This window comes from Seriola dumerili, unplaced genomic scaffold (assembly GCF_002260705.1).
Source record: "Seriola dumerili isolate Sdu_G_001 unplaced genomic scaffold, Sdu_1.0 BDQW01000091.1, whole genome shotgun sequence".
Lineage (NCBI taxonomy): Eukaryota > Metazoa > Chordata > Actinopteri > Carangiformes > Carangidae > Seriola > Seriola dumerili.
Genome location: NW_019174346.1, coordinates 3,652,948 through 3,678,504, shown reverse-complemented (window position 1 = coordinate 3,678,504; position 25,557 = coordinate 3,652,948). Strand labels below are relative to the sequence as shown.

The following is a 25,557-nucleotide window of genomic DNA, read 5'->3' as shown; positions in this document are numbered from 1 at the left end:
ATTTGCAATACAATTTGAATAACAAATAAATAAAATTACAAAATTGTAATAAAAATAACACACAAGGAAAAACATATAAAACACAGCCAACAGCCTCATCTGTTAAAAACCATTGGATTCTGTTTTTGGGAAGGTTTAAAATCTTGTTTCTAAAATGTGGATAACTAATAAAACTGTCCATTTCCATGTGTCTGGGGCATTGAATCCAAATGCAGTCTTCCCCAGTTCAGAGTTAACCGTAGGTACATGGAGTGTTAGCCAATCATGTGACCGGACACGCCTGGAACAAGATGGGTGGTGTAAGCGAAGGGGTCCTTGAATCCATCTGACGTGGCTGTGGGGCTACATCAGACAAAAAAAGTGTGCTGTAGCAGCGCACACTTACTGGAACTGAGCAGCTTCTGTCCAAATACTACTTCACTCTGCTTTTCTGTCTCCAGTTTTCCCTGCACCACCATTACCCCCCCCCCCCCCCCCCCCCCAAAAAAAAAAAAAAAAAAAAAACATGTTTGAGAGAAAAGCTGTCCTTGAAAATGTTTTTGAGCTGAGGAGTCTGATATGTCTGTCAGCTGAGGTTGTGTCTACTGTATGTCCATATAGGTGTTGGCTCTGTTTGAGGAGGGAGAGGAGACGACCACCGCCTTTGTGGAGCCTGTTGTCATTCTTCTTATCCTCATTGCCAACGCTGTTATTGGGGTCTGGCAGGTGAGATATACTCTCGTCGTCCTGTGTCTCTGTGTGAAGTGTGCATGCATATGTGTAATGTTTCTTTTTTCAGCCGGTGTTCTCATGGTTACAAGGGCTAACAATGGATAAGGAGATGGTGTAAGACAAACATAAATGAATTACCCAGTCCACCAGCTGTTGAAGGATTCATCGTTAGTGTCGTTTTATCTGTGTACTAAATTCAAACTGACACCGTGTGTTTTACATCTGTACGTCCAAGCCGGCTGTTGACGGTGGAGCAGTCAAGTCTATCCGGTCAAAACATAAACAAACCACGGAGCTCATGCAAAATGCCCTCTTCATTCATTTGTGTTGTAGAGGAAGCAGACGTGGATTATTCCTCAAAGCGTGACCGTGACTTTCTCTTCTAGTTTGCCTTGCTTGTTTGTTTTTTTTTTCACGATGCCATAAAGCAGAATAACCTGTTTATTGTAAAACATCAATTTAGCAAGACATTTTAAAAATGCCCCCTTGGCGTCACTTCCTGTTTTCACATTTTTCTGGCACGTCTCCCCGTGCAGGAGCGCAACGCTGAGAATGCCATCGAGGCCCTGAAAGAGTACGAACCGGAGATGGGGAAGGTGTACCGCATGAACCGCAAGGCCGTCCAGAGGATCAAAGCCCGAGACATCGTCCCAGGGGACATAGTGGAGGTGGCAGGTAAGCTGCGCCTGCACCCGGAGAAACTCCTCCTGTCGCTCACTGAGACTAATTTATACCTTGTCAACCTCCAGAGGACTTTCACTGCTGTCACCCAGCTGCCTGTGTGATGCCGCCGCCGCCGCCGCCAAGCACAGAAACACACACTCACACAGCCTTTGCCACCAATTCATGAGTCTGGAATCACTGTTGGAATATCTCAGACTAGATTACATAAGAGTCTTCTCTCTGGATGTGCAGGTGCCAGGGCTGTTATCCAGTTGTGTCTATTTGCGTGTGTGTGTGTGTGTGTGTGTGTGTGTGTGAGAGGTTGTGTGTCAGTGGCTGTGGTCACCCCTTGTATTTAAGGCCCAGTTTGATTTTCCACAGCTTTCCCCTTCCCTTTGCTTTCCATGCTCTCAGTCTCACCACCTGGACACTGCTGGATGTTTGTCAGCTCCTCACTCACACTCCTCTACGTTACATACACACAGTTCCCCGGCTGTAAACTCGCCCATGTGTGGGCAGCCGCCGCTAAAAATAGTCTTGTTGTCACTCTGGTTCCAGAACCTCTGTGTGTGCCAGAGTTAATGTGCACACACACACATACACACACACACACATACACACACACACACACACACACACACACGTAGCACCAAGGAGTTCACTCCACCATCAACATGACCGGCTTCAGGAGGGTAACCTTCCGCAGTTGCACGGCTAGTGATTTGTCTCAGACAGTCGCAGAGACGTGTGTGTGTGTGTGTGTGTGTGTGTGTGTGTGTGTGTGTGTGTGTGTGTGTGTGTGTGTGGAAGGAGGCAGAGCTCAGGAAGTGTGTGAGAGATCACAGCATTCATTCATAAGTGCAGCACAGAGAAGCAAGGAGAGGGATTATACACGGCGCGTTGGTTACAGCGATGCCTCGGCTCAATTTCATTTCAGCACAGGGTTTGAAAAATGAAAATTGAATCATCCATCCAAGTAACGATCACTGAGGGGTTCTCGGCCCGGCCCCCACAGGCAAGTCAGAGTTGCACATTTTTAGAAAATTAAATCAAATCCACTAAACTGTTTCTCTTGATATTTATGGAGCCTAATTTGCATGACTTGCATGGGAAAGAAACGCCTTTGTGTGCGTTTGTGTGTGACAGATAGCACTTCCTTGGAATTTGGGCTTGTTACAGCCGGTGTCCTCGATCACACGTGCGTACGCGCACACAGCAAGACGCTGACAAGCCCACACTGGTAGCAAGCACCGAAATGACTCCACTCAACCCCCATCTACCGCGGCTACCAGCGCCGTCACTGTCAACACCGGCAGTGTCACCATGACAACACCCCCGTGCCCAGCTCATCTCGGTGTCGCTGAAGTTCACAAGGGGTTGAGGTTTAACGACACCTGTGATGACAGCGAGGAGGGGAGGCAGATATGACTTCAAATGAACCAGCTGCTGTTTGAACAAGGGATCTGATATTATTGCTGGCTGTCAGCAGCTGCAGGAGGAGCCATGTTGGTTCTCCCATTGTGGGGAGCGGCCAAGGTCAGAGGATAACAAACTGAGTTCCAAGGCTAACTCGTCTTCTGTTGATCAATGAGCCTTTTCCTGAATATAAATTATAAACTCGCAAAAGAAAATAAAAGACATTTAGAGGAGACCGTGGTTTAGACGCAGCCTCATGAGCTCAGTTTATCCACCTCCCACCATAATCTACATTATATTAGAGAAAAGAATACATTTTGTTTCTGTTCTTGGTTTTGTCCTCACTCTTTTTAATTTACTTCATCACTTTCCTCAAGTGCTGTACGTGCAGGAGAAGGAGAGGAGATATTAGTCGTAGCCAGCAGCCAGATGGTTGGATGTAGATGTTAGTGCGAAACTCATCAAGGCTGCAGCTCCAGTTTAAGTGTATGAATGCTTTTTACTGTCAAGAGTTTACTTTAAGAAGAGACATGACAGTGGTATTATGCACCCCGCAGCATTTTTGTCAAATATACACAGTCATATATTCAGGGCTTCGTTCAGTCTGACATAATGCTGTTGCTAAGCAGTTTTAAACAGGGGTAAACAGCCGAGGTAGGTACTGCACCACACGCTCCTCTCACTTAGAAAATATGTGTGTCAGGGATCTTCAAGCGCACCCTCCTGACTGAAATATGTAGGGATACAGTGACAAAGAAAGCAAATTAATATTTTCCTTTCCTACGTTGATTTCCCAGGCTTTCCTGTGCTTCAGATTAGCCGCTGGTTGTTCCATGGGAACTTGATGTTAGGGGGTAAAACAAACTGTGTGGAGGTCTCGGAAAAGGACACTGTTGACCACAAGTGCCTTTGAGGAGAGAAAAGAACATAAATATATTTACTCGAGTTTCCACCGCCGCTGCCCGCTCTCCTTCTTGTAGGTACACCCCGGCGATGCCAGCCACGGTTACGACACAGTTGTGATTTGCGCCTCCACTGGAACTTTCCTGGGTTTTTTTTTTTTTTTAGATGTGAGTGATGCAGTGGTCAGGTTGTCAGGAACTTGTAGAGGATTTACACAGGACCTGAAAGCTACACCACGCCAAGCCGTTCCCAGTAAACGAGTCACGGTTATCCTGCACGTGAATCACGACCTCTTTGCCAGTGTATTATGCAAGACAGTTGTTTGGAGTCCAGTTTTACCAAATGGAAAAGGAGCTCTGACTGTTCAAACCAGATGACTTCCTCAGTTGTTTTCCTCATGTGTGCATGTGTTACGTTCCAGTTTATTCATGAATAATGAGCTACAATGATCATTTAAAAAAAATTTTTCTTGCTTTTATACTCGAATCGCTAATAATAATAGCTAGACAAATTTCTGATCTTTGTAATATTTAAAACGGTGCTTATGTGAACTCAGTGCGGCTGAGTGAGGATTTAAATTTCTCTTCTAGCAGATGGAGAGTGTCTGTGGGAGGCCGTGGCAGAGAGTGAAGGTTTGATAGGGGAGCAGGAGTCTGTGGGTAGGCGTTTGAAAAGCCTCTCTTTTCTGCCCTCAGCCAGTCCTGCTACAGTGAACCTGTAGCCCCCGGCCACCTCCCACACAAACAAACCACACACTTCTTCTCTCCCCCTCCGCCTCTCCCACTGTTGTTCTCTCCCAACCCATGGGTGTCAGACAGAGAAATACAGAAATGGAAGAGGAGGCTTTTCAGCTTTTCACCCAGCATGGCCTCTTCATCTCTCTCTCCCTTTCCCCCTCTCTCTCTCTCTCTCTCTCTCTCTCTCTTTCTCTCTCTCTCCCTTTCTCTCCATCTCCGTCCCGTCAGGAAAAAGAAAAATTCCTCTCCAGTCTCAGAGCACTGAGCAAATGTCAGAAGAAGTGAGCACTTAGAAAACTTCAGTGTGAGGCCAGTTTGAGACAGAAGACTTACTGCCTGTCGAGTGTCTTTCAGCGCACGAGCGAGGACCGGGAGAAAAACAAAAAAGATGTCCAAGCTTTTTTCCTGTTGAAAAAAAAAAACCATGATGGATTCACAGGCAGGACCTTGTTTTGGTTTGCGATTAATGTGGAGAAGCACTGACGGCTGAAGGCTCTGAGTTGGCATTAAATGAGACGCTCATTACACAATAATGATCAAGTCTTTTTCCTTTTCTCTCATGCTGGAAACAAACAAGTGACGAATATTACATCTGTCTTGAGTGTTTTGAGTCATTTCCCTCTCCTCTGCTCTGGGACGATTGCCATTGACTACATTAAATGATCAGTTTTACACAAGCCAGCTCTGTCCTGCTTTTATGAAAATATTTTCATTAAATGTTCATTGTCGGGCTCTGACAAAGAGGAAGCAATAACCATTTTGTTTTGGGGCATTAGATACTTAGCTCTGGCTGAGAAATACGACTTTAATATGCAGCCTTAATAAGCAGATTGTAAGGTGGAAAAGACTGAATGCATCTTGTGGATTTACTGCAGGCTTCGTCTGTAGTGTACGTCTGACATGTGTGAGGACGGGGTGTATCGGAGGAACGGAGAGAGTTGCTGAGAGTGAGGAGAGAACAAACTGGAGGTGAAATAATCAATCATTTTAAAACAGCAACGTGACTCCATGGAGGTTGTATTGAACCTCTATTTACTTGTGGCTGCAGCCGGAGCCCGGGCTGAACCCACCAACGTTTCTTTGCTCAGGGATTTATTGTTTGAACACAGACACTCGATAGGGCGTAACTGAGTGTTCACCTGCAGCTACACTTGTGGACTCCTCCGAGGAGTTCAACACAGGCCGAAGGTCAAACTTATCAGACGGACAGTGTCCTCTTCGCTGTCCTGTTTTCTCTATATTGTTTGAATAAGGTGGGCATGTTAGCTCCTGCTGGATTGCCTTTTGTGTATTTTCTTTATCCACTATAGAAAGGGTGGCGGTTTTGATCCGTCATTCCACCACTTTGACCCAGACTGAAAAACTATTGGATGGATTATCATGACATTTCTTGTAGAAATTCATTATCCTCAGAGGATGAAGTCTAATTACTTTAGTGATCCTCTGACCTTTGCTCCGTTGCAGCGAGCGGGTTGACATTTGTGATTCAGAGAGAAAATATCCTGAGAACTGTTGGATGGATTGCCACAAAACTTGTTTCTGATATTCACATTCTCCAGATGATAAATTCTAATGACTTTGGAAATCTTTGGACTCCTCCTCTAGCCACCACCAGCAGGTCAAGTATTTCACTTATTCAGTGAAATAGCATCTATGAGGTGGATTAGCACAACACTTTGTATATTGCAATAGTAATCTCTCACATTTCCTTTGAGTGAAATGTCTCAACAAGTATTTCAGGTCCCTAGAAGATAAGTTGTAATAACTTGACGATCTCTTGATTTCTCAGGTCAAACCACCGTCATCGGGTCAAAATTTGACATTCCACGAGTCTCAACTGTACTTTGTGCTAATTAGCAAATGTTAGCATGCAAACAGGCTAAATGAAGGTAGTGAACATTGTAAATGTTATACCTGCTAAACATCAGCATGTTAGCATTCTCATTGTGAGCATGTTAGCATACAGTACTGACGTTAGCATTTAGCTCAAAGCTAAGTGCAGCCTCAGAGAGTTTCTAGCATGACGCCTTTCCTCGATAACTTAAACTGATTTTTCCCTTTTTTTTTTTAATATTTCAATATTCATTTTTTGGTAATCTCAGCCTCTTTGTTTGTTTTGTTAGTTGGTGACAAGGTGCCTGCTGACATCAGAGTGACCTCTATAAAGTCCACCACCCTGCGAGTGGACCAGTCCATCCTCACAGGTATTTCTCATCTCTCAGTCCAGCTTCAAGGCTTTCGGAGTAGACAGAGAAGACTCCTTTTATTGCACCTTTTATTGCATGAACTTAGAAGACCTAAGGTTAAAAGTGTTCTACAGTTTTAGTTTCAGTGATAGTAGGTTTCTACCCCTCAGGCTGTGAATGTAACTTTGTTTGGCTTGGTCATGTTTCGAAATATCCCATTGTTGGTCTAATACTTATCACCTGTCACACTTGCAGATCTAATCGTGTAAACTGTGTCGTTTTCTTTTCTTAAGGGGAGTCTGTGTCCGTCATCAAACACACTGACCCTGTCCCTGACCCCAGAGCTGTCAACCAGGACAAAAAGAACATGCTGTTTTCTGTAAGAACATCTCCCTGCAGCTCCCCGAGTCATGTTTATCTTCTGACTTCATGGCAGGAATTAATAAAACCCTGACTTTTAGTCACATCAGTGAATATAGGTTATATCAGATTGCTTAATGAGTTTATGAATGTTTATGCTTCATCGCTCACTTTGATGATTTATTTGGAAATATGACTGAATTTATAACTGAGAGATTTTTCTGCTTCGCACTCTCTTTTTTTTTTTTTTTTCATCAGGGCACCAACATTGCTGCAGGTCGCGCCATAGGTGTCGTCGTCGCTACCGGCGTGACCACAGAGATTGGTAAGATCCGTAACCAGATGGCAGCTACGGAGCAAGAGAAGACGCCGCTGCAGCAGAAGCTGGACGAGTTCGGACAGCAGCTCTCCAAGGTCATCTCCCTGATCTGCGTGGCCGTGTGGGTCATCAACATCGGCCACTTCGGAGACCCCGTCCACGGCGGCTCCTGGGTCCGAGGCGCCATCTACTACTTTAAGATCGCTGTGGCCCTGGCTGTGGCCGCGATCCCTGAGGGCCTGCCCGCTGTCATCACCACCTGCCTGGCCCTCGGCACACGTCGCATGGCCAAGAAAAATGCCATTGTTCGCAGCCTGCCGTCTGTCGAGACCCTGGGCTGTACCTCTGTTATCTGCTCTGACAAGACGGGCACCCTCACCACCAACCAGATGTCTGTTTGCAGAGTAAGTGGCAAATAAGGAAACTGAAACATGCTTATTGTTTGAGTGAGGATGTGGCTGTTGATAATACAGTTTAAGACATAGACACACAGCTGAATTTGTTCCAGAGCAGAAGCTTATCATTCAATTTCCACATCCGATCATTTGATTGACACCTCTAAAAAAGCTTCTGGGAACTCCCTCCGAAAAAGTGTTTTGCTGTTCTTATTGATGCCAAGTCTCCACAGTTCATCCGTCTTCGAGATTCTTCTTTTTCCCCCCGTTTTTTTTTTTTCTGTCTTTCCTTTCGTGCAACTGGAGCTTAAAGTAGAATGGAAAATCTTTTGTGGTGTTGTAATGTTTACCTCCACTTTGGCAGGTCTGAGATAGCTGCTGGTGGAGTAGTACAGGCTGGCATGACCCAGCAGCACCCAGCGCACTACAGTATATCAGCTCACACACACACACACACACACACACACACACACACACACACACACACACACACACACACACACACACACACACACACACACAGTGAAGGTTTCCAAAAGGTCACATCGCTTGAATAAACACAATACAGTGATCTATATCCTGAACTGTCCTGTAGCATTCACTGTATAAATGGTGTATATTTAATTACATTACACAACAAACAGAGAGATCTTATCCACAGGTATTCATGAGTGTTCTCCAGCACAAAGCCTCGCCCTTTCCTTTGTGTCTGTCTGTGTGTGTGTGTGTGTGTGTGTGTGTGTGTGTGTGTGTGTGTGTGTGTGTGTTGTTCACCAGCCATCTTTGCTCCAAGCGCAGAGTAAATGCCAGCGTGGTGTTTGTCTTGGCTCCCGTTAAGGGTTCCAACACACACACACACACACACACACACACACACACACACACACACCTACAGTAATTTCAGTTAACACTTCTTGTCTTCTCACCTCTCACCTCAGCTAATACTGGGCAGCACTGAAGTCATGCCCAGACAAACCAGGTGTCAGAAGACGGTGTTGTCAGCTCGTTCTGGGATTTCCACTAGAAAAACCTAGATGTCACGTGTTTAGGGTTTATTGATTACTGAAACGGTGTTCGTTATTGGAATCTGGTCAATTTGTTGATACTTATTCATTATTCATCAACAGTACCAACAGAGTGTTTGGCATCATTTTGAAGTCAGGAGTTAAAGTCTTTACAGGACCTGAAACAGACCCAACATGCATAGATGAATTTTCAACAAAGAGAGACCTGATCCGAATAGAACGGAGCATAATTAGATCAGTTGAAAGAATGCCAATAATTTAAAGTCCTCCCTCACCAACTTGGACAAGATCATAATAATGATCGTCTTGTGTAATTCATGACAATAATTTCTTAAACACAGTGTTTTCTTGTGCTGTGATGACGACATACCACGTGATCAGAGCTGATACTGAGTATGTTTCCACACACTGTAGATATCAGACATGTTCACACACAGACCTGAGACCTGGGACTTCACCTGAGGTCAGGTCCTGTGAAGAGATGATTTTAATTTTCCTCAACCTTTAGTTTGAAGTCAGAAGAAAAGCTGGTGTGGGCAGAGGGACGGAGCCTGAATCTGGGTTGGGCTTAAGTGGTCGCCCACTTAACGGCGAGCCTTCAGTTTATAACTGTAGCTGAACAGCATTCACGGTGGCCACAAATGACAATTACAGGACAGAGACGAATCAAACTTCCCCTTTTCAGTTTTTATTTTTTTCATCGTGGTGCTTCCTGGAGTTATTTTTCGTGGTTATCTAACCTGTGTTTGTGGTCTGCTGCGTCTGCGTATGTTTTTTTTATGGTTTTTGTGCGTCAAGGTTCATTGCTCAACACAAATGTTTGCCCAGGCTTATCCATCTGTGCTTATTCTTGGACTGGTCTCCAGCCACTGGCCCTGATAGCGCCATGTGTCTCCCTTGCCGCGGGGGTATCCCCGTAGCGGCAGGATTTCCAGGGATTCCCCTCTGTGTCCTGACACTGCACTTCCCTTTTCCCGTCACACATGCAGATGCACACAAACACGCAGACATAAAAAAGGGTTACTCACCATTCATCTACGCACAAGCTCAGTAGAGGGGTGTAGAAAAATACAAACTTGTGCCACTACCACTGAGTCACATGGATCACACTGTGCCTTGTTTCCTTGGAGACCACAGCGGATCAGATGTTGAGGGAAACTGACCACGGATGAGAGAACAACCTTATTATATTCCTCAGGCCCTACTTTGTGCGCGCTCTGTCTCTGAGTAGTGATTTGTTATAGCATTGTGGAGCAGAGAGGAGCGAGCCTGATGACCTTTGTGAAATTAAGAATTGAGCGGAAGGGCGAGGCTATTTAAAAGACCCTTAAAGGGACAGTACATCCAGTTATGAATTTAAAAAAAATCAGTGAACAGAAATATAGGGAATAACGGAGTACAGTGCTGCACGCAGTCTCCCTTTGCTGCTGTGAGTTATAAGGCAGAGATGGAATAAAGCAGTAAAAAACTAACTAGTTCCCCATCCATCTAGTTAACCTGTTGTGTCTTATTAAACATTGTGTAAATGTAGAACAGTACAAACAAACATCTTGCACAACCTGATATGAGGCAAACACTTTGCATTCAGCTCAAGGCAGCATACACAAACAAACAATACACAAACCCGCTAATGACAAAGATTGCATATGAAAGTTAGGAAAAAAAGAATAGAGGATACATAGAACAAAAGAAAGAAGAAAGTGAGAGAATATTGTAACTTTTTGAACTTTAAAGTTATTCATATTCATTAGTCCTGGTTGATTCGGTGACACCCGCGGTTAGTGGTGGTACAGCAAGATTAATAGTAGCTGGTACATCTGTTTGCAGCGCAGCCAAACAAACTCACTTTGTTTTAATAAAGAAGTCAGTCAATCAATTTGCAGCGCAGTGTGAGTAGTTTTCCTCACATCAGCAGGAAAAAAAAACAGCTGGTTACCTCGCTGAGGAGACTGAGGTGTACAGCCGGTTCCCATTACTTTGTGCAAAATATTGAAAAATGATCATCTTGCTTTGCAGACACCACTGCTGTCAGTGCTAACATGAGACAAACACATTGCGTTTCCTGTGTCTGTTTCATAGTAAAGGCCATCCTGTGTTTCACCTGTAGAATGCTTTTAATGTGACGGTGAGCTGTGAGCCTCCACTGCGCTCGCTGTGTTCCCCAACACTGATTGTTTATGAATTGATTAATCGCAAATTTAAAAATATGCAGTAAGTAAGCATTAATGTGTAAGTAAGTAAGTATTAAAACTAGGTTTTGACACAAGTGTTACACAGTTTCAGTTGATATTAATCAGTTTATCAAATGAACTAATTGCCACACCAGTGAACTAGCTGCCCACTCTGCCCAGTTGGTAATTCAGACTTGACCAGCAGCAGTAGGAAGTGCTGGGTTTGTATTATATTGCATTAAGTTAATACAGTTCTGACACAATCAGGCTGATCTAAATGAGATACTCAATAATGCTGTGTTACATGCATGCATTGTTTTCTAAGAATCAGTTGTAGGTGACTTGAATCAGGAAAATCTGCAGAATTATAACAACCTCTTTATGTAATTACTGAGCACATTCGTGTCTCGAAATAACGACACGTCACAGTTACAGGTGTACAGGTGAATGGAACTACAGCTACAGCTTCAGATCACTTCTGCCTCTGTTTAAGGAAAATGTCAACACTGTTGATGTCAAAAATTACAATGGCAAAATTGCATGTTCTCACAAAAGCTATAATCTCACAGGCTATAATTATGATTCAGTATGACAGTTATTTATAACTGTGTTTCATCCAAACTAGACTACAGCAGTAGACTAAATGTAGTAACCCTGTTGGCTCAGAGAGATGTTGAGGAATAATTACTCCATTAAGAGGCTAAGACGCGCCTTTCAGGCTCATACGCTGGAGGGACCCCAGCTGCCCCTCATCTCAAGTCCATCATTGATTTTGCGTTCCTTTTTAAATCAATGGGTGCTGGTAAGTCAGTGACACACACACACATGCGCACACACACACACACTCACACACCCGCACAGAGAATCGAGAAGGAAATCTCATTTAACTAAATAGCTGCTTCATTAATTCTTCAATCAGCTGGATTTAATGGAGTCTCAAACAGAGCTTAGGTGGGTTATAAGGGTACTTTGCCTCTGTGTGTGTGTGTGTGTGTGTGTGTGTGTGTGTGTGTGTGTGTGTGTGTGTGTGTGTGTGTTTACTGTTTGCTGAACTGAAGTGTCAGGTTATTAAAAAAGTGAATATTGACAAAGGAATGGAAATCAAGGGCAGTCTTTCAGCCTGCTGTGAATTTATGTATTTAGAAGGTGTTCAGAGGCACAAAGAGGCCTTGGACTGTGAATAGTTGTGTGTCCCCATTCTTATAAGCAACCGGCCACCGCACTGCCTCCTTGTTTTCATCGATATATTAGTATTACCAGTACGTCGTGAACTGCCCTTCAGGAAGAAGATTTGCCAACAAAGCTGCCAACAAAGCAAATCCTTGGACAGCTCTGGGGCTCCAGCTCTTTCTCCCACTTTCTCTGGCTTGTGCTCTGTTTTTCTGCAGTGGACCGGAGCGTGTACGGTCGTGTGAGAGTGTGATTGACTGATGAAGCTTTACACCGAGACGTGAGCGGTGGAACTCCCGTGTTGCTTGCGTGTTTGGAAACACTAAACAATCTTGGGGGGGGGGGGGATTCTTGCCCCTGGATTGGTCATAGTTTGAACTCCACCTCTCCAGTGACCATTTTGCCAGTCTGCAGAATACTTCCTGTTTACAGCCACTGTTTGATTTTCATAAATACTTAAAACCTTTAATTTGTCCAGAGTGGATGAAGAAGAAAGGCAAGAATAATTGGTGTTTCTTAGTAGCCTCCTTACACACGATGCAGCCTTCATTGTTTACTTGAAGTGTGTTTTGACACCGTGGCGTTACGTGTGAATTGGAAGCTGATAATGCAATAGCACTGAATCACTTGGCAACTCAGCTGTTCAAGATGTACCAACAGCACCACCACAGTTCCACTCTGGCTTTTTATGACAACAGAGGAATAATATTATTACCTGTGTGAGCCACACAACACAAGGACACGCTGCAGAGCCAGTTTTTTATAAAATGAACTATTAGACTGTGATTTTCAGCTTAAAATTAAAAGCTGAATTCATCACCAATAAAACACATCTTTGCTCATTTTAAATACACTCGCACTCGCGCTGCCAAAGCCTCACCTGGTCTGGAGTGACCTGCAGTGGATACTGGCTCATGTTAGCAAACTATTGCTGTGCAACCGACATCACTGAGTCTCTTTAAGACTTTATGCCTCTTCTCTGCATTATGTTTTAGCGTTTACTATTATTCCAGAATAGTTACTGGTGGCCACAGTAAATGCAAAATTCACACTTGAAGTCTCTTCAAGTGACAGTTCGTAGACTGTGAAGTGAAAAAGATCCACTATTATCATATAGATATCATCTATATGTTGGTTCTGACACTTAGTTGAAGCTACAGTTTACACTAAGTTGTTTATTGATGACCTCATTACCTCAACATCCCATTATAGGTGCACCATTACACAAAATGTAAATATTCCAGATATCCTTAGCACCTTTATATTCACATTTCCCCACATTTAAAGACAAGCTGTATATTGTCTATGTTTTATTTTCTTTCCTAAATCACATGGATATTTACATGTAAAATGGATTTTTAGCAAAAATATGCATGTGTGGATCTTGACGAGGCGTGCCCAACAAACATGCCTTTCTAATGATGAAACCACTGGCGGGTAAAGTTTGTATCAAGATAACCATTCATCGTAGTCACTACTGTGACTCCCATGTTGGTTAAAACTAGATTTCAGTCCACAGGAGAGTCAGTGAGTCTACTTTCATTCACTAGTGCAACTAACAAGGTTGTTGTTTTTTTTTTTTCCAGCTCCAAAGACAGAAAGGCTGACACAGATTTCTTCATTTGATCCATCCTAACTGTTTAACAGCGGTGGGCAGCCGCAGCTACACAAGGACCAACCACAGTTCTCACTAATTACCTAACTACCGCCTCTGTTTGTGTTTGCCTTTTTCTCCTGTCCAGATGTTCGTCGCAGACAAGGTGGAAGACTCAAACTGCACCCTTCATGAGTTCTCTATAACTGGTTCTACTTATGCCCCTGAGGGACAAATGTGAGTGTCACAGTTTAAACATGTATCACTTTTATTGGGGAAAGTCTTTCCACCTTAAATACCTCATTAGGTAAAAAAGGACGTTTCTCTGATTTCGTATTTTAACAACACAATTTACACTCAGCTCAAGTACTCTGTATTGTTATCTTCAAAATAAGATATGATTCAAATAGATGCAGCCAAGCGAGGTGTGATGTGGTCTGTGGTCCAGGATGTGTTACATCACTGCTAATGATTCCCCCTAAAAACGTGTCTAGCTGTGCTTTACGTGTTGCTATGGCTGTTTCTGTGATAACCGGGGGAAATAGCTGGTAAACCTGAGCATATGTTTTTGTTGACTATCTCGCAAAATCGTAAAAACCCTAAAGCCTCAGCTGCACTGTATTCCTATCGAGTTACACACTTTCTCGGTTGAAATTGTTCGAGTGCAGATAAACTTAACAAAAGGTTTTAAACATGGGCATTTTGATCTCTGCTGTGTCAGAAAGATGTTTTTATGTCAGTAAATCAGCATTTGTGGAGGAATATAGGTAGGTGGCTAGTCATTATGTAGGAGAAGGATTTCTGCAGTTCATTATGTATGCATGTTGTTTATTTGGCTGTTTGGTGAGTACAGCACTCTGCATGAACCTGTCGATTTCATAACAGCAGAGTGGGTTATTGTGTGGGAGCTTCGCTAGCAACCGTTGCAGTCTCTACTGGGAAGGGATCCATGGTTGTCATGCAATCAGCACTGCTTGTCAGGAACATGCACGAGCGCGCACACGCACGAAGGCACTGTTTACTACCCTACAACCACTGTTTCACCAGTCAACTCTGGAAAGCTAAACAACTGAACATCTTCCCCGCTCATAAATATTGACGAGGTTACTGTGTCTGACGTGTAGCGAACTGTGAAGTGTTTTTCCCTTGTGTGTTGTGAGTGACATTTGTGCTTTTCTTTGTGTTTGTGTGTCTGTGTGTCCGTGTGTCCTTCTAGACTGAAAGGAGAAAGGCCCGTCCAGTGTGGTGACTATGATGGACTTTTGGAGTTGGCCACTGTGTGCTCTATGTGCAATGACTCTTCACTGGACTACAATGAGGTCTCACACACACACACACACACACACACACACACACACACACACACACACACACACACACACACTCAAACAAGCATAGAGATATAATTTTTAAGTTTCTATGCAAAATAAACCTGTAGCACTTACAGCATTGTGTCATGTTTCTTTGCATTATATGTAATATACATATACATACTGTATATGCACTGACTATGAAAAGTAGCGCTGAAATACACACACACACACACACACGAGAAAGCTTTTTCTTGTTCAGCTGAGCTAATTTTTACTCGATGTTTTTCTCTGGTTTGGATTACTTTCTCACCTCTTTGTTATCACCATGTTATCATGGTAACCATGCGGAGGAGAGAGGCCAGGGATACGGCACTCCTCAGCTTCCATGTGTCCTCCCTAGATTTACTGTTTTTCTCTCCTCCTAAACGGTCGCTTTGCCACCAATTTTGTACATTTCTGAATAAAGTGTGAGAATAAATTGTGCTGGAGAGAGAGAGGGGAAGGGGAAGGGGAAGGGGAAGGGGGGGGGCAGCGCAGCAGAGCGCTGAAGTGGTGCGAGGTGTTTTATTGCTGTCTGTGCTTGCTCATACAAACAAATGATGTGTGGTACGCCATTACTGCTTCATCTCACCTTCTCCACTTCTCAGCCGGTCAGGACACACATTTAAAACCACTTTGCATGTATGACTCAAAGTTTGTGGAGGCAGAGGTGAACGACTGGCAGACTTGCTCACAGCGTGTTTGCTTTGGACTTGTTCTTAACGACTTAATCGCTCTTTAAATACTGTATCACTATAAAAATTCAGTTCAGCAGCATGTTTTCAATGTATTTCTGTTCTCCTATAGGCCAAGGGGGTTTATGAGAAGGTGGGTGAGGCCACAGAGACGGCTCTCACCACCTTGGTGGAGAAGATGAACGTCTTCAAGACTGACCTATCTGGACTCAGCAAGGTGGAACGTGCCGGGTCCTGCAACTCGGTAAGCTACACGTGGAGATGTGTGTGATGCTCCTGATCTCCGCTTGAGGTGAGAGGGTCCAGGCTACATAAGCAGCTTCTAGCATAACACACCCGAATTTCCAACTAAATTGTCGGCGGTAAAGTTGCATTATGGGTAATTTACCAGACAGACAAGGAAGAAGAATGTGTGGATAAAAAAAAAAAAAAAAAAGATGATATCTCTGTCCCATCATCAGTATCTCAGGTCAAACAGTGTTATAGGATTGTTATTGTTAAATCTGTGGAGTAATGTTTTAACGTCCAATCAGTGATGTGTCAAGTGTTTGAACCAAGTCTCTGTACAGTATTAACGCTCATTCATTCACTCAGCTACAGTGAGGACATTGCTTCCTTCAGTGACTGCTGCAGGCTTCACACTTCTCAGCAGGAACATGCCACTGAGACTGCAATTACTGCCCTCATTACACCATACTGTACACTTCCCTGGTTATGCTTTGCACAGGGGGCGACATAATGACCTAGTGTGCCCCCCCCTCTTGTACTCATTTGTATGAGATGATATTTTGCATTTAAGCATTGTTGTGGCTCTTATCCAGAGTGACTTACAATCAGTCAACAGGTCAGGGTTCTTTGTGCCGCTCAAGGACTATTTAATCAAGCGCAAGGTTGTTGATAGACACCAAACACGTTTGACTTCAGGGCATGGACGTGTGATTGTTTTTGCTAAAGATGTCAGCTATAACAATATTTAAAATATCATTTACAACCGCAGTAAAGACGGTAAGCCTGCCTGCTGCATGAGTTTGAGTTCAGGTCAGTTTTGGCTGCAGCTTCTCACAAACGAAGTGCTCGACCTCCTTTAAGAAGGTGTCGGGGTCTGTGTGGGAAAGGTCTGACTCTGACCTGTGCATGAGGGGATTGCTAAGCTGATGTTGGTGTCATCCGCTGTGGTGATCTCTGGTTCTGAGCCTTCTCGCTCCGCTGTAGGTAAAGGCGATTGAAACCCCTTTTGGTTTCGCTTTCAGGAAGAACAAAGCTCGTCAATGACAATAACACTTTCTCAGATGAAACGAGCCTTGTAGTGACAGAAGTCTCAGTTTTTCTGTTTCTAATTCAAACCTCTGAGTCGACCCAGTCCACCTGCTTAGTGGATAAATGGACAAATACAGGACACTTCTTATCAATAATATACTTCCTCAGCAAATTCTAGATGAGATGACCCCTTAACTTTGCGAATCTCTTCTGGACGTACAAAACTTTCACCAGCATGCCGTGCCAAGACAAACTCCCATTGCTGTCCCAGCTTGATTAGAGAGGACACGTTTGTCACATTGATGGATTTCAGCACATCTATCAGATGTTTAAAGTCCCCTGGCTCGGGGTGCGTACATCACACAGAGAGCATCATCATTGTTAAGCTTTCAAGCCTTTCATGTGCACTGGGATCAGCACAGACTGAACTAGAGGGACACCTACTGGTAGAACAAGACCTGACACAACAGGCAGATTATACAGTACGGAGGGTTGATTTTAGGCTGAATTTTGTGTTCCTATAAGAAACCTATTATGGTCTGCCTCCTCATTAGTCATTTCTGCTATGGCTTCCTGTTATTGCTAATCGTCCTCAGCCAGGTCCACATTAACTTCAAGTGCTGTTGTCCACAGACATCTGCTAGCAGCCAGACATCCAGACAAGGTGGTTAAGTGCTTGATTTAAAGTGTCACCCTTCAGCTGTCAGAAGCTCAGCCAAACCTCTCAGTCACCCGCCGGCTGCCGGCCTGACAGCTGCCCACGAATACAGCCACTTAGCTCAAGCTCTGACTCTTTGTCTCCACCTCCTCCTCTCTTCTTCTTCCTCTTCTATTTCTTCACCTCCTCCTCCTCTTCCTCCTCCTCCTCTGTCATTTCGACTATTACCTCCCTCCTTCTTACCCCTCAGGTGATCAGACAGTTGATGAAGAAGGAGTTCACCCTGGAGTTCTCTCGTGACCGCAAGTCCATGTCTGTCTACTGCACCCCCGTCAAGCCGGGCTCCCAGAGCAAGATGTTCATCAAGGCATGAACGAATGATGCGATCACAAACACACAGGAAAATATACTTTTCATCGCTTCCATTTGAACTCCGTTTTCACCATTGTTTGATGTCTCCTTTCTTGTGTCAATTACAATCCGTCCCCTCAGGGTGCTCCGGAGAGTGTGATGGAGCGGTGTCAGTACCTACGCGTGGGGACAGGGAAGGTGACGCTGACACCGGCCCTGCGTGACCAGCTGATGTCCAAGATCAGGGACTGGGGGACAGGCAGGGACACCCTGCGCTGCCTGGCTCTGGCCACACATGACACCCCGCCACGCAAAGAGGACATGGACCTGGAGAACTCCACCAAGTTTGTGGAGTATGAGGTAGAGGACCTCAGTAACATCTGATGTTTAGCTTGGGAATCCCAACTGACATTTTCAGGATTTCAAGGATTTCTAGACAAGGGTTAGATGAGAAGATTGAGACCGCCCTCATGTCTGTCCACTAAATACTAAGCTAGAGCCAGGAGACAGTTAGATAGCTTAGCTTACAGCCTGGAAACAGCTAATCTAACACTAATTACCAGCACGTGATGATGAAGTGTGGAGGTGCTAAACCACCCAGTGCCTTCTAAACTAGTAAGTCAAACTATTCCTTTCATGTCATCGTTTGCAGTTCTCTCTCTTTTGTTTGAATCACAGTAGCCATTAAACCTTCATCCACTTAAAGAATGAGGCTTTCACACCTTCTCCCCTTGGAACAGTTCCTTGTTTTCAGCACCAATATAAATACAACAAACTAGAGTCCACCTCAGTGGAATTGGAAAGAGACTACAGCCCTTTACATCCTTAATTCTCTCCGTTTTTCCTCTCCATTCAGCTGGGTCTCACGTTTGTTGGCTGTGTGGGCATGCTCGACCCGCCCAGGAAGGAGGTGATCGGTGCGGTGAAACTGTGCAACGAGGCCGGTATTCGCGTCATCATGATCACGGGAGACAACAAGGGCACAGCTGTGGCCATATGCAGACGAATCGGCATCTTCGGGGAGGATGAGGACGTGGCGGGAAAGGCCTACACGGGCCGCGAGTTCGACGACCTCCCGCAGGAGGCGCAGAGGGACGCCGTCAAACGGGCGCGGTGCTTCGCCCGCGTCGAGCCGGCTCACAAGTCGAAGATCGTCGGATACCTGCAGTCATTCGATGAGATTACTGCCATGGTGAGGGGAGGGGATGATGCTCTGATGACTCTCACTGGCACCCACACACCAACTTCAACTTACCTACACTGCTCTCTCCTTCCTACACATACACACCACATATATCTTTGTCACATACAGCGTATTTCTTTATGTCTCTAGCAAGGCGAAAGTTTATTTTCTGCGTCCTTCGGCTGTGATGTTATGTGAGTGATTTGTCGAGGATGCATGAGAAGAGGACGGCGGGGCGTGACATGTTTCAGGTCTCTCTGAAGCTGCTCCCTCAGACACAGCTATCTAAAGCTGTCATCTCCTGCCCGCTCTGCTGCTTCCTATCTGACACACGTCTCAGAAGAGGGGCTGATGGGAGGGAGGGGAAACAACAATATCACCATTTGCCTGTCACACAGACTTCACCATTCACCGCAGTATCAAGCGGCTTTAGGCCCTGCTACCGCAGATAAACATCTCTCTCTTGCTCAGCTTTAGCTAAATCCCGTCTGGATCTGAGACGATAATGAGACTTTGCATAATGAGACAGCGGTTTGTCTTCAGTCACTGTTAGATTCATCGCTGTTTAAAGAATAATCCTCTCAGAAAAAAACATCACATGGGCTCAATATTTAAAGAGTGATGAACTCACATTTAAAGCAAAAGTAATAACGGTTCCAAACATCGCATGACGCTGGTTTATGAGCAGCTAAGAAATTATTTGAGCTTTTATTCTTCAAAGAGATTCATCCAACTCTCTGATCCTTAGAAATCTTCCTCTGTTGTTTGAAAGTAGTTCTTGTCTATAAAATATCTTTGAGTTAACAGTAAATGTTACAGCTTCCAAAAGAAATTATGGGTCTTGAGTCTTTCATGGAAATATAAGTTACATTTTGTGGTTTTGTGGTTTTTAATTCAATTTAATTTTACTTCAAATATAATCTTGTGTTCTGATGCAATAATGATACAAGTAATCTCTTCTTGTCCCAGACGGGAGATGGTGTGAACGATGCCCCAGCCCTGAAGAAAGCAGAGATTGGCATTGCCATGGGCTCTGGGACTGCAGTGGCCAAGTCAGCATCTGAGATGGTGCTGTCTGATGACAACTTCTCCACCATCGTGGCTGCCGTGGAGGAGGGCAGAGCCATCTACAACAACATGAAGCAGTTCATCAGATACCTCATCTCCTCCAACGTGGGAGAAGTCGTCTGGTGAGGAACGGAAAAGGCACACGGAGATAAAGCCACCGTGCCGACCGGCTCCACCTCCAGTCTGACCTCCCCGGCTGACGTTTGTGTGTCTCCCCTCTCTGTTTCGCCTTCAGCATCTTCCTGACGGCCATCCTGGGTCTCCCCGAGGCTTTGATTCCAGTGCAGCTGCTGTGGGTTAATCTGGTGACCGATGGCCTGCCTGCCACTGCCCTGGGCTTTAACCCGCCAGACCTGGACATCATGGACAAACCCCCTCGCAACCCGAAGGAGCCTCTCATCTCTGGCTGGCTCTTCTTCAGATACCTGGCCATTGGAGGTATAATTAGCTCTGATTTGATTAAACTACTGTTAATCAGTGTGACTCTGTCATGGTGGAGAGAGGTTTCCAGGTTATTCCAGCAGCAGGAGGGTAGAAAACACATGAAAACACATTGTCATGGCAGCTTATATATGGACATTTTCATTATTAGAAATCTTGCTGGAAAGGTGAAAGTTTTCTTTTTTGAGATGAATTTTAACACGGCACCCACAACTTTTATTATCGTACATCACACATCGATAGCCACCTATCGCCTCTAGCTAGCTAACATGGCACATGATGTTCCAGCGACAAATGGCAGCTACGATAGTGATAACGCTAACTGAGACGACATGAACCCACGTAGCGAAATTAAATTTCAAGCCCAACATGTGACTGCGTCCTCGGCCCGAGTCTGGCCCATATACAGCGCTTCCACATCTGGGCTGATTCTGGCTGTTATACACCGCACCAGGATTGGTCCAAATGTGGAAGCAGCATCTGAGAGTCATGCTGTATGTGGGCCAGGCTTGGGCCGAGGTTGCGGCCCAAGTATTCACCAGAATAATTTTGCTCCCTGGGAAGTCAGCTGTTCAGATAGTGAGAGATGAACTATGAGAGTATTCAACACCATCAATAGACAGCACAGGTTAACAGCACAGATGCCCCCCTCATACAAGCATAAAAAAAGGAAACGTTAGCATAAAAATCCACATTAGAAAAAAAAGTAGCATTAGCATGTATGAAATTCCTGGGACAAGTTAAGCAGTTAGCAGCCCCCTAATTCTAGGTGTTGATATTAGCATGTATGAACTTCCTCTGTTCAGAATATAGTAGATATACTGTCCAATGCAAGCAATAACTATTTATCAGCCAGGCAGGATCGTGAAAAGACATTTGTGATTTTCTTTTCTCTAAAATATAAAGACGACAACAAAATGTGGTCGGTCTGCTCGTCTATCATAACGTGACATAAACACACACTAACAGAGTGAGTTTCCTTAAAACAAGCTCTTAAGTCATTGTGATTTCCCTCCACTGCGTGTGACTCTCGCAACGACATTGTTCGGAAAACAAATTTCCATCCTGGGAGTTATAGTGACATTTGACTTAATTTATACATACACACTTAATACATAAGTCTCCGACTGTTTCTCCTGCAGGATACGTGGGTCTTGGAACAGTGAGCGCTGCGACGTGGTGGTACCTGTTTGATGAGGAAGGCCCACAGGTGTCTTTCTATCAGCTGGTAAGTTGCAAAATGTTGTTCTGCCGAGTCTGAGTCTGAGTCTGAGTCTGAGTCTGAGTCTGAGTCCGCCTTGTTGTGTTTGCTGCAGCACGGCCCTGTCCTCAGAGGAGAGGGTTTTAATTAGCGTTATGTTTCGATATGCACCACCCTCCACGTCTTCTTTACATTCCCCGCTGTCGGACACAGCGATGTTGGGGGGCGATCCCAGCAGCGTACAGAAATAGAAAGGGAAGTGAGACCCCATGTGGTTTGAATGCACACAGGGTAGGAACGACGCCAAGGTTGTGCAGCTGTTCCCCCATCAGATCCCGGCTCCATCAAAACCAGGTCACAGGGGTCCGGCCGACACACACAGGCACAGACACACATACACACACACACACACACACACACTCACACACTCACACTGGCTCCTGTCTGTCTCTCTCCACAGCGACATTTCATGCAGTGCACCGAGGATAACCCCATGTTCCAGAAAATAGACTGTGAGGTGTTTGAGTCCCGCTACCCCACCACCATGGCCCTGTCTGTGCTGGTCACCATCGAAATGTTCAACGCGCTCAACAGGTCAGTCATCTTGTGTTGTGGTGCTGAGGTAAACACTCCTTAAATGTCACAGCTGTCAGAGGTTTATGAGAAAGAAGAGACACTGTCATCCACCAAAACACTGTCGTCCGTCTGATGGATAACGACAAACTGTCCGTGCCAGAAAAACACATCCGTCACAAACATCAGTTCTGTTCACTGCTGCAGGACGTAATGTTACTCTTTATAACGCTCATATTTATAATATCCTGTATTTGGTGAATGTGGCGAAGGAATCAGGCTAACACACACACACACACACACACACACACACACACACACACATCTTAAGAAATGGAATAATGCTTTTTTTTGAGGAGACAGAAAATGAAAGGAACAGTGGCATGAAGGGAAAACTCCCTGTGTTTTTGCCAGGATTGCTCATGGAGCAAGTCTGTCAGTAGCTCCCTATAGAAACAAATGCTAATGTCTCTTTTAGGAAAGAATCTGAGAAAGGGAAGGTTAAAATAAAGGACTGTCTGACCAATGAAAGTGCATGTTATCCAGAGCCAAGAAGGGGGACACGTGTTTACACGGTTGCTAGCAGGAGGGAGACTTGTTGTTATGATGCATTTAGTTTTATTTGATTGATTGTACGGCTCATTTGTTTTAATTGTGATGTAGTTGTACTTGTCCTATGGGAAACTAATGAAATCTGTGAGCTTTCCAGAATATTATTGTTTGAAGGAATAACTTCCATTTAAGTCCCTAATGTCAAGTTTAGCAGCTAAATTGTCAACATGTTTTGATCTACTAAAACTTCTCTCTGACAGTTTGTCTGAGAACCAGTCCCTGGTCAGGATGCCTCCCTGGGTCAACATCTGGCTGCTGGGAGCCATCATCCTCTCGCTCTCCCTCCACTTCTTAATCCTCTATGTTGAGCCTCTGCCGGTGAGTACACAGGACAGTTGTTTGGCCAATACTCATATACTCACTGAAGACGGTCCGAATTCACGGCTTCATGTTCGACTTAAAGGCAGATTCTTTTTGACAACGCGGACACTGGTGTTGTTTCTAAAGACGAAAAAAAATCTCTTGAGAGAAAAGTACGGTTGTTATTTATATAAAAATACATAAATAACAATATTGTGTACCGTATTTATTTTTGAAGACAATTTCTTTTTTGTGGTAGAAGCTTGTTGTCGTGAGGTTTCATATTTCACATACAGAATATAAAGTGGCTTAAATAATTTGGATTTGTTCTAATCTCCAAAACTAGACGAGCAAATGTTGTTTTTAGTCCATCTGTGGTGAGACGATCCTCCGAGGGTTTAATGTTGATGTGATATTTTGTTTTTGGCAGCTCGTGTGAAAGGGAACATTTTACTGCACAGCCTGACCAGATCTGTTCCGATCACATATCATGCATAAATTCTGAATATGAATACCGTTGAGAACCATTCAGAAAAATACTTCCAAACGACTTACGGGGATTTCAGTTCGTCTCCATGGAAACACATGAGGCACATTTCATCCCCCTCACAGTCCGCGAGCCCGGAGCGTGGACTTTTTTGGATTCAGCCAAGTTTCCAGGGGTTCTTTAAATATGACCAGTGTGCTCATCACTTTTTAGTGTCCCCTGGAAACGTGTGTTATTCTGCAAACTCACTTCCACTGAGCTCTGTGAAACTGCAGCGTTTCTATATTTGGTTGTGTTTTGTGTGTTTTGCAGCGTGTTTCTGTGTTTAGCTGCGAACACGAAACTATTTGCCGCAGGTTTCCATATGTGGTTGTGTTCTCTGTGTTTAGAGTGCGTTTCAGTATTTACTCGTGTTTCCTGACTTCATTTGTTTGCCTGGCCTTCTCTTTGCTTTGTTTGTTTTCTCACATTGCTGTGTGTTGAGCTCACAGGGGCCACCGCAGAAAAAGGGCTTCACTGCACATTGTCAGCTGTTGCTCTATATCTACCCTCTGATTCCCGTCTGTCCCGCAGCTCATCTTCCAGGTGACCCCCCTGCGCTGGTCCCAGTGGATCATGGTCCTGAAGATCTCCATTCCGGTCATCCTCCTGGATGAGGCACTGAAATATATGTCCAGGAACCATCTAGAAGGTACGTGGAGCCTTTTTCTTCCGCTTTCCCAGTGAATAAAGAATCTGGTCTTATGAGTCTGACATATTTAAAGTTGGTGAGGCTTATTAAAGTCAGTGGTGTTGAAAATCAGATTTTACTAACAAGTCTCTTCTGCTCTTTTTTTTCTCTTCTGCATTTCTAATTCAGCCTAAATTCTTTTTATCTCACCTTCTGTGAAAAGGTACTCGATTTCCAACCTCTTCATGCCTTCTCTCTCCAGTAGCTGTAGACTACTCACACTGGTTTCTACGGTTCCTAAATTCTGTGTGTTTTGTTTCTTTTTTTTTTTCCCCCACCCTGCAGGTGATGAGGAGAAGAAATATCGGAGGAGATGGCAGCTGAACTAAGACCTCTCCCTCAACACACTCACACAGTTTAGACACACGCCTACCCACTTCCCTTTATGAGCTAGGAGCCTTTTCTCTCCCCCCTGTCCTCGTTCCCCGCTCCTGCATGTCCAACAAAGCACCACTAGAAAATGAGCAGGGCTTGCATGAGAATGAGTGTGCAAGAAAGAGAGCATGGCTTTGTACGAGTGTGTGAGTAGATGAACACTCTGTGTGTGTTGTGTGTGTGTGTGTGTGTGTGTGTGTACAGGGAGATGCAGGCCTGTCTTTATAGTTGCGAGAGCGAGAAACAACTGCAGAAAAAAAGGATAAAACTGCCCAGGGCTCTGCTTTTTAAAGATTTCTGCTCATTGTTTCAGTTTTTTTTTTGTTGTTGTTTTTGACTGTACAGTACAAACATAGTGGTGCAGTACCTGGACTCTGGGGAGGGAAGGAGAGGGAGGACAGGGGGATGATGGAGGGTGATATTGCCGGGTGGGAGGGGAGGGGGGAGGGGGTTGGGGGTGGGTTTGAAATCAGCACAGAGACTGAAAGAGAGATAGAGAGGAGAAACCTGCCGTGGAGAAGAGACCGGAGGACACGCCGGCAAAAGAAGAGCATCAGCAAGAATGTGGAAAATGAACTTGGCTTTTCAGGGTTTTCCCTGGTCGGCGCGTGTGAGTGTGTGTGT

At 44.6% G+C, this 25,557-nt stretch overlaps 1 protein-coding gene across 1 annotated transcript in view; it reads left to right on the top strand.

Moving 5' to 3' along the window:
• The window catches only part of atp2a3 (ATPase sarcoplasmic/endoplasmic reticulum Ca2+ transporting 3), a 42,425-nt gene extending 17,108 nt beyond the window's left edge, over positions 1-25,317 (top strand). The window contains exons 4-21 of the mRNA XM_022746055.1: positions 601-705; positions 1,248-1,386; positions 6,554-6,634; positions 6,910-6,995; positions 7,235-7,699; positions 13,799-13,887; positions 14,867-14,969; positions 15,810-15,941; positions 17,863-17,979; positions 18,105-18,323; positions 18,820-19,155; positions 20,116-20,336; positions 20,450-20,652; positions 21,798-21,883; positions 22,317-22,450; positions 23,242-23,359; positions 24,402-24,519; positions 24,844-25,317. Coding sequence (XP_022601776.1) covers positions 601-705; positions 1,248-1,386; positions 6,554-6,634; positions 6,910-6,995; positions 7,235-7,699; positions 13,799-13,887; positions 14,867-14,969; positions 15,810-15,941; positions 17,863-17,979; positions 18,105-18,323; positions 18,820-19,155; positions 20,116-20,336; positions 20,450-20,652; positions 21,798-21,883; positions 22,317-22,450; positions 23,242-23,359; positions 24,402-24,519; positions 24,844-24,887 — 2,796 coding nt within the window. The 3' untranslated portion in view covers positions 24,888-25,317. The remainder of the gene's footprint in view (positions 1-600; positions 706-1,247; positions 1,387-6,553; positions 6,635-6,909; positions 6,996-7,234; positions 7,700-13,798; positions 13,888-14,866; positions 14,970-15,809; positions 15,942-17,862; positions 17,980-18,104; positions 18,324-18,819; positions 19,156-20,115; positions 20,337-20,449; positions 20,653-21,797; positions 21,884-22,316; positions 22,451-23,241; positions 23,360-24,401; positions 24,520-24,843) is intronic.
• The last annotated feature ends 240 nt before the right edge of the window (positions 25,318-25,557 follow it).